Genomic DNA, 15,410 nt, shown 5'->3' with positions numbered 1-15,410 from the left:
TTTACTTAAAATTATTTGGCAGAGAATTCGACACTTTAATGATGGTCTGGGCCTGGCTGGGGCGATGGCACGCGTGCCCACAGAGAGGGCTCTGAGTGCCACCTCTGGCACCCGTGCCATAGGTTCGCCACCACTGGTTTAGAGGGAGCATTGATCCCCACTACTCATTTTATGGTTGTCAACTATTTGATCATTATGCCAAACTCTGAATACAGATGTTTAATGTTAGATTTGTTGTTGTTGTTGTTCAGTCGCACAGTCGAGTCCGACTCTTCGCGACCCCATGGACCAGCGCCCGCAACCATCTCATCCTTTGCCGTCCCCGTCTTCTTTGGCCTTCAATCTTTCCCAGCATCAGGGTCTTCTCTAGTGAGTGCTCCCTTCTCATTTGGTGGCCAAAGTATTTGAGCTTCATTTTCATTATCTGGCCTTCCAGGGAACAGTCAGGGTTGATTTCTTTTAGGATTGACTGATTTGATCTTTTTGCAGTCCAAGGGACTCTCAAGAGTCTTCTCCAGCACCATAGTTCAAAAGAATCTATTCTTCGGCGCTCGGCCTTCCTTATAGTCCAACTCTCGCAGCCATACATGACTACTGGGAATACCATTGCTTTGACCATGCGGACTTTTGTTGGCAGGGTGATGTCTCTACTTTTTATCATGTTGTTTAGGTTCGCCATCGCTTTCCTCCCAAGGAGCAGGCGTCTTTTAATTTCATGGCTGCTGTCACAGTCTGCGGTGATCTGGGATCCCCGCAGATTAGTGTTAGATTAGTGTGTTAGATTAGTGTGATGCAATTCTCTTCCAACAGCGAAATACATAGGAGGGCTTAAAGGCATTCCCTGGATGAAAAGGAAGTGCTCTGGTGCTTCTGGAGCAATAGAAAAAATCTCACCTTGTCCTTTGTTTGTTAAAGCCACCTGTGACATATTGGGAGCTCTTGTTAATTCTGACGTTCAGTGCTCTAGTAATTAATCTTGAAATTGTTGTTCTCTAATGATATGGGCTGGTTGGGAGCTGTTGCCAAATTTCTTGCACATGTTTTTTAAATCATTGTAAAATTCAATGATTAACTGATCTCCCCCCCACCCCCAATCCTACTAATCTATGGCTGAAGGGATAGGGAATAATAAAAGTTGTAACCCTGCATAGGGTGGCACTGCTACTTTTTTAGATTTTGGAGACCCCGCAAATCACCACACACGACCTTTTTCTAGGTTATATGCAAGCCGTTCTCCAGGCACTTCCTTAGAAACTGAAGTACGAGCAGGCCCGTAGCCAGGATTTTGTGGCTTGTGGGGCAATTTTTGTTCTGGTGTGGCTGAGGTTCTCAGTGCAGAAAGAAAAGCCATTTAGCCAATAGAAAGCTGTTGCCAGGAAAGATCTCTAAACTGCAGGCTCTCGACCACTTTAGATGACAGCTGGTGAACATCTGAGCCTACCATGCAGAGGCAAACCATCAAGCTCAGTACTGTCTTCTCTGACTGGCCGCGGCTCTCTGGCAGGGAAAGTTCTTTCCGAACACTTACTGCTTTAACTGGAGATGCTAGAGAAGGAGCCCCAGACCCTCTGGAGACCAGCACGTGTTCTACCACCAGGGCTGTCAACCTCTTGGTGGTGGCTAGACAACTCCTGGGATTACAACTGATATCCAGGCGACAGAGATCATTTCACCTGGAGAAAATGGCTGCTTTGGAACGTGGGCTCTATGGCATTATACCCCATTGAAGTCCTTCTTCTCCCCCAAATCCTGCCCTCCTCAGGCTCTATGTCCAAAATCCCCAGTTTTCCCCAACCTGGAGCTGGCAACCCTGCCCACCACTAGGGCACAGAGACAGTCACAAATTTGATGGCGACCCTGGATTTACTGCTCCACAGATTGCCCTCACTGAAGGTCACGTGAATTCATAGGATCCATTGTTTGCAAAGCGGTTCTGTTCGATGCAACCAGGCAAATCCAAAGTTGTCGGCCTAGACTACTGCAGGGGAACTCTAGACTTTTCACCATGATCTGCGTTCCCACTTATTGACCCCTCCCCACGCACAGCCTGCCAGGAAGTCAAGAGGTTAATTTTAAACCTTCCTTCACACACCTACTTGTCCAAAGAGATCTTAGGAAAGGTTATTTCTTTGAGTGTCTCCTGTTGTTATATTATTTTGTCTAAAAGCCTATGTGCTATGCAAACTTCCATGAATGAATGAATGAATGAATGAATGAATCGAAAGCTTCTCCTGTAAAATGAGGAACACAGCAGCCTGTTTTACAGGGCTGGGGTGCAGATGAAGGGACTAAAATCTAGCTTGCTTGTTTTAATGATGGTATAGAAACCGATACATCATTGACGACATTTAATTACCTGCCCTCATAAGCTGGCGTGCAGTGTCTCATGTGTTTAATTACATTTTGGCACAAAGCCCATTAAACCCCACCTTTCTTTATCAGCAAGATTCTTAAGAACCTGAAACACTTCAGAAGCCAGTCCATCAGTGTACTAACTAGGTCACCTAATCATCAATGAACACACTCAGGGTATTCCACTAAGCATTTCTGACTTGCATTTATTGTTTATTTAGTTACTTTGGGGATTCCCTGGTACAGTGGGATCAGCCATAGGTGGGGCTTGTTGTAACTTACATCTACAATAAGACATTTTATATCTGAGAACAGACATCTTGGTGGGTACGCAAGGCAGGGCTTTTTCAGTGGCAGCCCCACGATCATGGAAAAACCTCCCCAGGGAGGTGTGCCTGGCCCCCGGCACTTTTAATCTTTAGGAGGCAGCTGATGGTTTTATTTAGGACGGCATTTGATTAAAGCAGTCCTAAAGTGATTTTTAAAAACTTGGTTTTATGTATTTTATGTACTCTGTGCATTTTGTTTCTATTGTAAGCCGCCTTGAGCTCTGTAAGGAAGAAAGGCAGCTAACAGACATTTTTAATTACCATCACAATGACATCCTCAGTTCGCATGAATGTACAGCCAAACCACAGAGCAGAGTTGGTTAACTACTGTATTCTTGGGATCTCCCTATTCTCTGCTTGGATGTCAGAACAAACCCAATTCCTTGCAGATCCAGGTAGATGCTCAGGGCTGGCCCCAGCTTATTTTGCACCCTAGGTGGGGATCCCTTCTGGCGCCCCCCTCCCCGTGCGCCCACCAATTTTCAAAAATAAATGCATTTTAGGAAGAATGAAAAACACAAATAATTAAGAAACTCCCAGACTACGGGGCCAGGTGCAGTTTGGCGCACCTAAGGGCCGTCCCACTCTAGGTGATTGCGTAGTTCGCCTAGTGAGTGAGCCGGCCCTGTAGGTGCTTCAAAGAAAAAGTTGCTACAGAGTCGCCTCCATGCTCGAGAGGAGACAGACTCTAACCATTCTGCAATTAAGGAGACATCAATCGCCAATTCTGGCATATCCGCCTCCATGCTCGAGAGGAGACAGACTCTCATCATTCTGCAATTAAGGAGACATCAATCACCAATTCTGGCATATTTATTACCTATGCTATGTTTGCCTCCCCAGCTGAACCCAAACAGATGTTACCCATATATACTAAGCTTATTATTCCTTTAATGTGTTAAAAACACCTTTATTATTCTGTATGCTAATTTACTGCCCACCCTCTATATGTATGATTGTTATTTCTATTTCCATTTCACTGTATCGGAGGAAGTGTGTTTGAACACAAAAGTTCATATCTTGAATAAGCCTTTGTTGGACTCAAAGGTGCCACTGGCCTTAGAATTTCCTCCAATTCCTCACAGATAGTGAGATTCAGAATGAAGTTGGTATCACCTACCAGGAACAGCCTTGTGAATATGACGCACGCAGGCTTAGAGGGTGAAGAAAAACCTATCCTTTAACATGACTAATGCCATTTTGTAATGCTGCTTACTCCGCTTGCGTAAGAATGAACTCTGGCGCCCTAGGAGCTGGCAGAATAGCTGGAAGCTTCGGAAACAGTTTCAGTCAGCTGAGCACAGCTTCTTGATCAGTGGATCAGACCCCAAGGATGTGGGAAAATATTCTTAAAACGTGTGCAGTATACTACCAGCTATGCTACGAAACGTCTGCCGATGACTGGATGTATTGAGTTCCCATGCTTTGTAACTGGTGGAGTGGAAATGATGTAAAGGTGACATCAACTGGAGTATAAACTGGAGTATCATGGAGAACTTAGGAGAATGCTTTTGTGACTTTTGAAGTTAGGAAGGATTCTTTGGCCAGGGCACAATAAAGTTGTATCAGAAATTCTTCACTGCCTTAGTGTGACTATTGGATTAAGAACCCCCCCATCCGGGAACCAAATATTTCATCATAAATGGAATGTGGATGACCAGGGGAAAGTTCTCTATGCTGGGGAAGGGATGGTTTGGGGCCAGTTTCTCTCCCCCCCCCCCCGGCATTTTTTCCCTTCTGCCATTTTAGTTAGGTGCCTTAAGTAAATAGACAGCTTTTGAGCTGGGCTTTACCTTTCTGGCTCACCCAAAATGGGGCCACTGGAAACCACTATATGCCACCCCCCGGGCTGAGAGACTACTCTGTCCCAGGTCCAAGATGACCGATTTCAAGAGACATCAGCCCTAATGGGAGTTGAAGAATTAAGATGCTTCCTGAAGGGTCTGTTAGTTATACTTTTATCCAGGGGTCATTTCGTAGAAAAAGAGGTGCAGGAGCTCATTAGCATAACTTGTTTGCATATGCCACACCCCCTGGCATCACCAGAGGTGTGTCACAAGGCAACACCCACTACTCAGGCTCCACTGGACTCTTTTGGATCGCTAGCTATTGGGGGGGGGGACATGCAGATCTGTCCTCACAGAGGAAGGAGAGCTTGTACCTGAATAAAACTTGGTCTTAAAGGTGCCACTGGACTGTTTTGGACTGGGGGGCTGGGGGGGGGGCTTTGCAGCTTACCTGGCTGCTTCTTGCTCTGACTGAGGGCTGCTGGGAGCAGGGGGTGGGGGCTTGTTACATGTGCCCTCCCCCTGGGCTCTTTACTGCCAGAGCTCCGCTCCTGTGCACTCCTGCAGGAAATGACCCCTGCTTTTATCCCATTCTTCCGCCAATATGCTTACAGTGGCATTAGGTTTGCCAGCTCTGGATTGGGAAATACCTGGAGATTTGGGGGGTGGAGCCTGAGGAGGAGGGGGTTTGGGGAGGGGAGGGACCCCAACAGGTTATAATTCCATAGAATCCATCCCCCCAAGGTAGCCATTTTCTCCAAGGTAACTGATCTTCATCATGTGGAGATCAATTATAATAGTGGGAGATCTCCAGGTGCCACCAGGAAATTGGCAAACCCGGTCAGCACATATGAGTCTCCCCTTTTGCCAGTTTGGTGTAGTGGTTAAGTGTTCAGACTCTAATCTGGGAGAACCGGGTTTGATTCCCCACTCCTCCACTTGCACCTGCTGATGTGACCTTGGGTCAGTCACAAGCTTTGGCACAGCTGTCCTTGAAAAAGAGCAGTCTCTGTCAGAGTTCTCTCAGCCCCACCCATCTCACAGGGTGTCTGTTGTGGGGAGGGGAAGGGAAAGGAGTTTGTAAGCCGCTCTGAGACACCTTTGGGTAGTGAAGGGCGAGGTATAAATCCAATCTCTTCTTCTTCCTCCTCTTTATCCTCACAACAACCGGTAGGTTAGAGACAGTGGGTCACTGCGATTGTCACTTTCTTTCTTTTGCTTGGCCATGATCCCCACCCCAACGCTAGTGTCATTTCTGGAAATGGAGAAAAGGTACGATCAAAGTTACGTGTCAACAACGTCCTCCTGTTTCACTTTTGTGGTTCTTTTTACTGGTGGACAGTTTCAGTTCTTTGGAAAGACTGTGAAACTGCCCGCAGCAACGGGAAGGAAGAAAAGAAAAAAGAAGCTCAGAAGAAGGCCGACCCGTATTTCCAGCCTGTGTGGCTTTTGTAAGATCCCATGAGGAGGCGTCCTTTGTTGGCCGGGAGGTGTCATTTGAAAGGTGAGAACATTCCTTGTCCTCCAGTTACAAGTAGGTTCCCTCTGTGGGGCTCCTGACACACCTGTGCCCTCAAGGAGGGCTCTGAGGTCAAGGAAAGGGAGGGGCCGGCCCCTGGAGCACGAGGAGGAGTTCCTGAGTATTGCCAGCACATGTCAAAGCTGATGTCTGCTTTAGCTGCTGGTGGTGGGAAGTGCTGTCAAGTCACAGCTGGCTTATGGCAACTCCGGAGGGGTTTCAAGGCAAGAGACGTTCAGAGGCAGTGGCCAATGTTCCCTCTAAGCTGGGAAGTCTTGTGAGAAAAATATTTCTACTTTGTGAGCTACTAGCATTAAAATTCTGAGCAAGCGATTTGGCTGCTGCATAAATTAGTTTGCTTTGGAGCCATCCTTCCTGAGCTAAGACAAAAATCTGTGAGCTGCAGACTAAAAAACTGTGAGCTAGCTCACACTAACTCAGCTTAGAGGGAACACTGGCAGTGGCCCTCTGCATAAGCAACCCTGGACTTCCTTGGTGGTCTCACATCCAGATACTAACTAGGGCTGACCCAGCTTAGCTTCCAGGAGCTGACAAGATCAATCAGGTTATCCAGGTCAGGGCTTGCTTGAGCTCTTTAGCTTGGAGAAACGACGGCTGAGGGGTGACACGATCGAGGTTTATAAGATTATGCATGGGAAAGAGCAGGTAGAGAAAGAGGTACTTTTCTCCCTTTCTCACAATACAAGAACTTGTGGGCACTCCATGAAACTGCAGAGCGGCCGGGTTAGAACGGATAAGAGGAAGTAGTTCTTCACCCAAAGAGTGATTAACACTTGGAATTCACTGACACAGGAAGTGGTGGCGGCTACAAGCATGGACAGCTTCAAGAGGGAATTAGATAGGCATATGGAGCAGAGGTCCATCAGTGGCTATTAGCCACAAGGTATAGATAGGGGCTCTGGGGCAAGTGATGCTCTGTCTTCTTGGTGCTTGGGGGGGGGGCTTCTAATGTCCTGGCCCACTACTGGTGAACCTCCTGATGGCACTGGTATTTCTGGCCACTGTGTGACACAGAGTGTTGGACAGGATGGGCCTTTGGCCTGATCCAACATTGGCGTCTCTTATGTTTTTATGTTAGAATGCCTGGATTACCTTTCCGGCCTGCCTAGCGGAGGAATTACTAAAAAGAACACTTCCCATGGATTTTGTTATGCCATGTAGCATCCAGGGATACATTTGACACATCTTTTGGATATTGCCAAACCACAATATGCCACAGAAATCATTCACCTCCAGGACCCTGCCTTCTTCACACAGGAAAACCCAGTTGTGAATGACTGCTACAATGCAACAATACTGCAGCTAATCCAGTGATGTGCTGGATGCAGTCTTGGTGACTTTTTCACTCCGTGTTTGAAGTTTAGCTACAGTAACTCTTCCCAAGGTTAAATCAAGATGCATAGCCATAATAGTCTGTCTGCAGCAGGACAAAAGAGCAAGAGTCCAGTGGCACCTTAAAGACTAACAAAAGAGGAGGAGGAGGAGATTGGATTTATACCCTGCCCTTCACTCAGAGCCTCAGAGCAGATTACAAACTCCTTTCCCTTCCCCTCCCCACAACAGACACCCTGTGAGGTAGGTGGGGCTGAAAGAGCTCTTGACAGAAACTGCTCTTTTTCAGAACAGCTGTGCCAGAACTAAGGCTTGCCCAAGGTCATCCAGCAGGTGCAAGTGGAGGAGTGGGGAATCAAACCCGGTTCTCCCAGATTAGAGTCCGCGCACTTAACCACTACACAAAACTGGCTCTCATCTGGCAATGGGGACCATGATTCTGCTGATGCACACTTCATATTGCACAAAGATGGGATGTCAGCTGAGCAGTGGCTATCTCCCCGTGTGATCGGTTCAGGATTATCCATTGTATTCATCGGTGCTTCCTCCTGAAAAAATTCACTTTCTCAAAAACAGCAACCTTTTTCATTCTTAAGAAAAGCCCCTCGGTTGCCTGCCTAGAAACTCTGTCTCTCTACTTTCCAAGAAACTTTAACCTAACTCAAGAGTTTCCTCCCCAAAGGAAGGCTAGCCAACAACAGACCCCAGCAAACTCGTGTGGTTTACCATAGGAAATGCAATAGTTATTATTAGGTACTTTTCATTTCTTCAGAAAACAAAAGGCATTTCCCAAAGATCAGTAGGATCATGTGTGGTGCCTTTAACGAGACCTGAGTCCCCAGTACTTGTTTATACACCATCCAGTTCCTTCATTGATCACAAATGTCCCCAACCTTGTTGAGCTTCTGTTGAATTCTGAGAAAAGGCGGTGGGTGCAACTTTCCATTCACCAGCATTTGTAGCCCTGTTCACACGCTACAGTGAACACATGTGCAACATGCACGCACACACATATGCCTGTTTTCAAGACAGAACCAATGGACAAATGAAACCGGGGTTTAACGCCTAGATATATGTAGGGTTTCCCAGCTTAGCGTCCGTGCACTTAACCTCTACACCAAACTGGCTCTGCAGTCTTCATTTCCTGATGCTTCTCGTGCATGCAGTTGGTTACATAACCTTAAATCTCACCATTGCTATAATTGAGATACTTTAAGGTAGACAAGAAGTCACCGTTCTTGGGCCTGTATTCATTGCGCTGCATTTGTGATACCAGCTGCCCCTCTGGCAGTGCTAATCTGCTGCATGGCTGCCATTACAGCAGGACCCAGCAGATAAACATGCATTGGTGTATCCTTTCATTATCTCTTGGCATAATCTTTTATGGAATTACAGCAGGCATTATTTGCTAAGTATGTAACAACGAACATACTCGCTATGCATTCAATTAACAATATTTCCCCCTTGGTAGTTTAAAGCAGGGTCACTCAGCACTTTAAAAACACAGACATTTTACTTTAAGAAAATCACATACCTGACTATGGGAAGTACATCAGTTTTTCAGCCATTTTTTTTGTTCCTTGAATTATGTTGGCACTAGTGTTTCCAGGTCTCCCCTGGCTGCAAGCATGGCGGCGGGGGGGGGGGGAGGGGTGCCAGATCCAGGTTGGGAAACTCCTGGAGATTTGGGGGTGGAGCCTGGGGAGGACGGGGACCTCAGTAGGGTACAAGTCCATAGAGTCCACCCTCCAAAGCAACCATTTTCTCCAGGGGATCTGATCTCTGTAGTCTGGATACAAGCTGTAATTCCGGGTCCCACCTGGAGGCCGGCATCCCTAGCTGGTAACTTTTTGGGGAGGGAAACTATCTTCATTTCTGCTCTAGATGATGTAGGTGAGGGCTACTGGCTAGCACATATGAGAAGTGGGTTTGATTCACACAGCACTGTACAACACCAGCTTACTCTGGTGATGCTCTTACATCAAGTGATACTCTGTCATCTTGGTGCTGGGGGGGGGGTCAACAGTGGGAGGGCTTCTAATGTCTTGGCCCCACTGGTGGACCTCCTGATGGCACCTGGTATTTCTGGCCACTGTGTGATACAGAGTGTTGGACTGGATGGGCCTTTGGCCTGATCCAACATTGGCATCTCTTATGTTCTTATGTTATTATGTACTCTGAATTCAGTGGCACAATGTCTGGTGTGTGAACTGAAACCCATTGTTTGATATGAAATGACAGTCCTGTCTGCGGTGATCTATGATACCTCATTCAGACCTGCCTGTCTGAATAACAGCCACTTCCTAAAAACATTCTGTGGGTGCCCCCCCGATGATGCAAACATTGAACGTTGCACTTGTCTGTGTGAACCAGCTCAACATTTGGAACAGGGGTTCCCCAACCTTTTGGAGCCTTTGGGCAACATTTGGAATTTTGACACGGCATGGTGGGCACAGAAACAAAATGGCTGCTGCAAAATGACTACCTGGCCCCAGCCTAGGGTTGCCAAGTCCATTTTCCACCCCCAGCGGGGGACTTTGGGGGTGTTCCTGGAGGGGGCACGGCATCTCCGACATGATGGCGTCACATTGGGGACGTCCACTGCCCTCCCCTGCCCTCGTGCCGGATCTCCAGAAACGGCAGTTCCCTGCACTTAAAGTAGCCGGCAGCCGGCGTTTCCCCTTTAAGAGCAGCTGCGTTTCCCTTTTAAGAACGAAGCTGGCATTTCCCTGCAAACTTGCGGAGTTCGCACTTGGGATGAAACACGGGTTGCATCTGGCCGGCGGCGGGTAGAACCCCACCAAAACGGGACCCCTGGCAAACCGGGGGGTTTGGCAACCCTACCCCAGCCACTTCCTAAAAACATCCTGTGGGTGCCACAAAAAGTATCGCCAGGCCCCATGGAACCCACCAGCTCCATGCTGGGGACCCCAGATTTGGCAAAAGAATTAGTTTGTATGAGGGTTTTCTTGAAACTTTTAAAACCCTCATATGAACGAATCCTTTTGCCATGCAGGATATTTGGAATGCCTTATAATCAACCTGCCTTGGCACTAACACATATGTCATAGTGAGCATGTATATATAAAAGTATGATCACTGAGGAAGGTCTTGGAGGCTGAAATGTGTTTGGCCCTGTTCTAATGTGGTTCAAGGTTACCAACCTAGATATGTTGAATTATTGGTCCTGCTTTATTGGTTCAAGGCTTCTAACCCAGAAATATCGAAATGTATCAGGTTATATAGATTTAGGACTTTTGAGTTCAAATATTCACCACTTCAAAGGTGGATTGTGCCAATGTTTTTCAATCATTGTTTTAGTGCACTCTGTAGTAAATACAAGTATTTTAATTTATTTCTCTTTTCCCCCCTCTCACCCAACCTATGGGTACCCAACTTTATTGTCCCCCCCCCTTCTGTTTTGGCACCCAGCTTTAAGCGAAGGATAGGCTAGGATGGCCGTAGCATGTTTCTTGTTTCTTTGACCCATGAGAAGTCCACCTTATCTGGTTTGTTTTGCTCTTTGGTTTAGCTGTAAGGCAGTGTCTTTTTCTACACACTTCTGAATTCTGTAGAATTCCACATTTTTCTGTGGTTGCACCTTGTCACTGGAACATGCTGCCCCTGGAGGCATCCCTGGCATGTATTGTCTTTTAGGCATCAGGCCAAAAGACATCTTCCCTCCCCCCTCAGACTTTTTAACTAGAGGTTTTATCTTCCCAGCTTCTTAAAATGCCCTGAGGTCTGTTTTACTGACAGCTTTATGCTATTTTAATGGCTTCTTTTTTCTAATGTCGATAATTTATTATTTTAATTGTTAAGTTGCCTCAAGCAGGACTCTGAAGAGGTGGCATAGAAATATTTCTCTAAGGAACATAAAGTTGTTATGTGTAGCATGACTCCCTTGCTAAAGTTGTCATACGTAGAATAACTCCCTTGCCAAAGTCTGCTTGCTAAAGGAAACAATCAGGCAGAACGGGCTCTCTTGGTTTTCTTTTTGGGATGATTCACAACAGTGTTTGCAAAATTTTCTTTACCAACCCTTTGTTGGCTGTTTTTGCCATCAGGTCACAGCTGACTCATGGCAACACGGTATGGTTTTCAAGGCAAGAGAAGTTCAAAGGCAGTTCACCGTTGCCTGCCTCCATGCCACAACCCTGGTATTCCTTGGAGGTCTCCCATCCAAATACTAGCCAGGACCGATCCTGCTTAGCTTCTGAGATCTGATGTGATCAGGCTAGCCTGGATTATCCAGGTCAGGGCATACCAACCACACCACACTTCAATTAAAATTTACAACTGCAGTTTAAAAGATCTGAAGTGCCAAATTCAGCATAAGGTGACCCCCCACATTTTCTACATAATAAAATTGCATAAGCACACTTCACTCCCCCCCGCCCCAATCCTTGGAGCATCATGGATCCTTCTTGTCCAGCATCCCATTTCTAACAGTGGCCAGTCAGCGGCTTCACAAACCTCAACAGGAGGGTATGAAGACAACAGTGCTTCCCTGTTATTTGCCCCCCACCAATAACTAGCAATTAAAGGTCCACTGCTTGTGAGCACAGAGGCTCCATTTAGTCATCTGTTGAAGAGCTGTTGAATTAAATGCTACAAAATTTTTATACCCTGCCCTGAGCCTGTTTGCAAAGAGGGTGGGGTATAAGTCGAAGGGATGAAATAAAAAATAAATAAATAAAGCCATCTAAGCCATTGCTTTACCACATATATTCTGGCAGCAAATTAAACATATTGACTGCATTTTGTTTGAATATGTACTTTGTCTTGTCTGTGCCGGTTGGTGCCCACCATGTACTGAATCTCACTATGCACATTTGCATAATCGTTTATTATGTTCCCAATTAATCTTCCCTTTAAAAAAAAAACACACACTAAGAGAAGTCCCCAGATCCTTTCCTTGTAGGGAATGTAGATTCAGATGAGAAGCTACATTGGTCTGAAGCAACACAACAACGTTAGAGTCCAGCGGCACCTTTAAGACCAACAGAGTTTTATTCTGGGTATAAGCTTTTGTATGCATGCACACTTGTTCAGTTTATACCCAGAACTAAACTTTGTTGGTCTTAGAGGTGCCACTGGACTCAAAATTTGTTTTGTAGAGAATGTGTTCACTTGATCATTTTGGCTGCTGCCTTCTGTGCCTTTCCTGGCTCTTTCTGAACAACAAAACATCCAGAATTGTACCTAGTACTTCAAATGTAGCCAACACTTAAGATACTATGATGCCGACCATTCCGTTTTCATCCAGATCCCTACTATGAAATAGGACTCTTTCACTGCTGTACACTGGGACCAACATTTTCAATGAACCATGCACTACAGTCCTAAAATCTCTTTTCTGCACTGTAACAGCCAGATGAATCACTGTACACACATACGCATGCGCACATAACATTTAGGGGGTTTGCATCACTTTGCCCTGCATTACTCTAAACCACATTTGGTTGCCTGATCTTGCTTTGGTTTTCCTTTCCCTAAATTTCCACAAAATTCACTCATCTCGCCGTCAACCCTCAGCACCGGATCATTAATGAACAAGTTAACTGGTGTTGATTTCATGGAATCCCCCACTGCTTGCTTCACGTTGAAAGCTTCCCATCTCCTGCTTTTTAACCAGTGATCAGGCCATAAGAGGAAGTGTCCTCTCCATCTAGGACAGTCCCACTAGATCAGGGGTCCCCAGCATTTCCTGGTGCCCAAGAAAGTGGGTGGGACCAAGTGCGGTCCTAACCAGTAGGGCTTCTGATTGCCCAGTGATTGGCTGTGCAGATTAAACTAAGCTTGTTTCTGTGGGAGCCGCCATCAGTCTTTCTCTCATTCCTCTGTCCCATCATATTCTTAATATTTACTCCCCTTGTCCCCTGCCCTCTATGTGTGTGCTTGGCTTTGCTTCCCACAGTGGCCATTTTGTAGTTGCATCCACCGTCCTGTATCAGAATTCCAAAGGTGCCCACAGGCTCAAAAAGGTTGGGGACTCCTGCTCTAGTGTTGTGGACCAGCCACCTGCTTCCTCCTCTGAGGAGGAGGAAGAATCAAGCCCTGCACCAGTAGAATGCCCGCTGGAGCAGCTGAGCCTAGAAGCAGATCCAGCAAAAGAAGTGCCAGGAAGCTAGAGTCGCTCATTCTGGCAGGAGACAAAAGAAATGGAACAGAGATCAGAGTGTCAGTCACCGCCAGCTTCTCCTGTGCCAGCAGAGTGCAGAAGACAGACAGAGTGCTTGACAGCTCGAGAGAGACGAAGAAGCACCTGTTTAATTGCACAATAGCGATCAGTGCCAATGCCTGGAGCAGAGTCCTTACAGGAGCAGGAATTGATAAGCCGGTAAGTAGCACTACCTGGGCTTCTGGGGATGTCAGCTAATGAGGCGGATAAAAGGGAAATGCTGAAGAAGGCTCAATGTGGAAGCAACCTTGTTCGCCACACCCTCTGTGAGTTCACCCACTCAGCGTATAGATTACTACCGTGCCTTGCTGCCCTGTACCTGTGTTGCTTTTCCACATAGGAACCCAGACTCCGTCTCCTGCCGTGGCTTCCAAGCTTTGGCCCCTGGACTCCAGACCTTCCTGTTCCCTTGACCTGCAATCTGAACCTGTGCTGGTTTGTTGACCTTGCTCTTTTCTGTTGCCTTCATTGACTGGGATTGCATTTGTGCATTCCATAAATCCCCTGTGAATTAACAGTGCCAGGTTCTGCCCTGAACACAACATCTAGGTGGTTTTATGAGGGGCTGAACTCAGTTGGGTTAATGTCAAAATAAATGTGGTTAATTTACGAGTTCATTGTAACATGACTGAGAACCCAGGGCCTGGATGGAAAAGTTAATTTTAACATAAATTCAATGCAGCCATTTCCTGCATTGTCAGCGGTACGATTTATTACTATGGGAGAGTAGGAAATGGAATGGGGAAAGGCGCAAAGCTGGAGACAAAGTTTGAAAACAAGCCATCTGGTCGCACTTGCCTCTCTGTCGAGAGCAGTCTATCAGAAACCGATTCCCCCGCCACAGAACCGGGATGCCACTACCTACCGGGTATCCTATTTAGCGTCACCCAGAAATGTTCATCAGGGCTGTAGGTGTCCCTGGACCACTCCAGCAGGTCCAGGGCCCGTCTGTCTTGGAAGAGGAACTCCACGAAGGGCCAGGTGAGGGCGACGTAGGCAGAGCCGAAATAGATGGTCAGGTTGTGGGGCGGGGGCGGCTTCAGGGCCGGCGTCCGGACCATATGGGAAGCGCCCTTGCTCATGTGCTCCCTGTAGACGTGCTTGGTCCGGACGGTGATGGGCGCCGGCGGGAGGATGCCGGGGGTGATGTTCTTCCCCCGAAAGCGCTTCAGGTGGCGGACCATCTCCCGGTTGGTCCTCAAGGGGAAGTCCTGCCCGCACATGTTGAGGAGGTACTCCCACCGGACGCCGGAGCGCCGCAGGTCCCCCATGCAGTTCAGGTCGGCCTGGAGGCGGGAGATGCCGGCGTAGACCACCGGCTCGGCCCGGGAGGCCGGGAAGGCGTTGGGGAAGCAGTCCAGCAGGCGCCCCACCGCCCGCTTGAAGCCGGCCGGCGCCTTCTCGTCCACGTGGACGCAGTAGACGTTGTGGGGCGCGTAGAGGGCCCGGAAGACCCGCTCGAAGGTCCCGAAGTCCTTGTGGATGGTGAGGACGTAGGCGAGGGGGAAGGCGGCTTCCTCGGCCGAGAGCGGGCGCGAGAGGTAGTGGCCGCCCAGCAGGTACTCGCGGCAGGCGGCCGAGCCGTTCGGGGGGGTGCGCAGGCGGGGGCCCCAGACGAAGGCTTTCCCCGCGCCCGCCAGAGCCTCGCACGCCGCCCGGAGGGAGCGGCTCTCCGGGGACCAAGGCGGCGCTGGCTCCGGGGCGGCCGAGGGCGAGGGGCGCAGGAGCAGCAGGGCGCTCAGGCCGCTCAGCAGGGCGACGGCCGCCAGGCAGGGCGCCTTCCGACGGAGCATCGCGCTCGGCAGCCGGGAGCAGGAGCGGCCCTCGGAGCGACTCATTCAGCCGGCCGGGAGCGTCCGCATGGCTCGCCCGCCGCCGCCGCCGCC

General features: G+C 48.2%; 1 protein-coding gene across 2 annotated transcripts in view; it reads right to left on the bottom strand.

Moving 5' to 3' along the window:
• GCNT2 (glucosaminyl (N-acetyl) transferase 2, I-branching enzyme (I blood group)) overlaps positions 1 to 15,410 on the bottom strand; it is a 65,360-nt gene that overhangs the window by 7,167 nt on the left and 42,783 nt on the right. Inside the window, exon 1 of one of the 2 annotated variants that reach the window (XM_015412789.1) lies at positions 14,390 to 15,379. The exons of the other annotated variant lie outside the window; for it this stretch is intronic. Within the exon in view, the coding sequence (XP_015268275.1) occupies positions 14,390 to 15,362 (973 nt within the window). The 5' untranslated portion in view covers positions 15,363 to 15,379. Of the gene's footprint in view, positions 1 to 14,389; positions 15,380 to 15,410 lie in introns of those variants that run through there. 2 annotated transcript variants of the gene reach the window in all.

Source organism: Gekko japonicus, unplaced genomic scaffold, assembly GCF_001447785.1.
Source record: "Gekko japonicus isolate JY-2015 unplaced genomic scaffold, Gekko_japonicus_V1.1 scaffold859, whole genome shotgun sequence".
Classification (NCBI taxonomy): domain Eukaryota; kingdom Metazoa; phylum Chordata; class Lepidosauria; order Squamata; family Gekkonidae; genus Gekko; species Gekko japonicus.
Note: the sequence above shows the minus strand (reverse complement) of the source record. Positions and strands in the feature narration are given on the sequence as shown.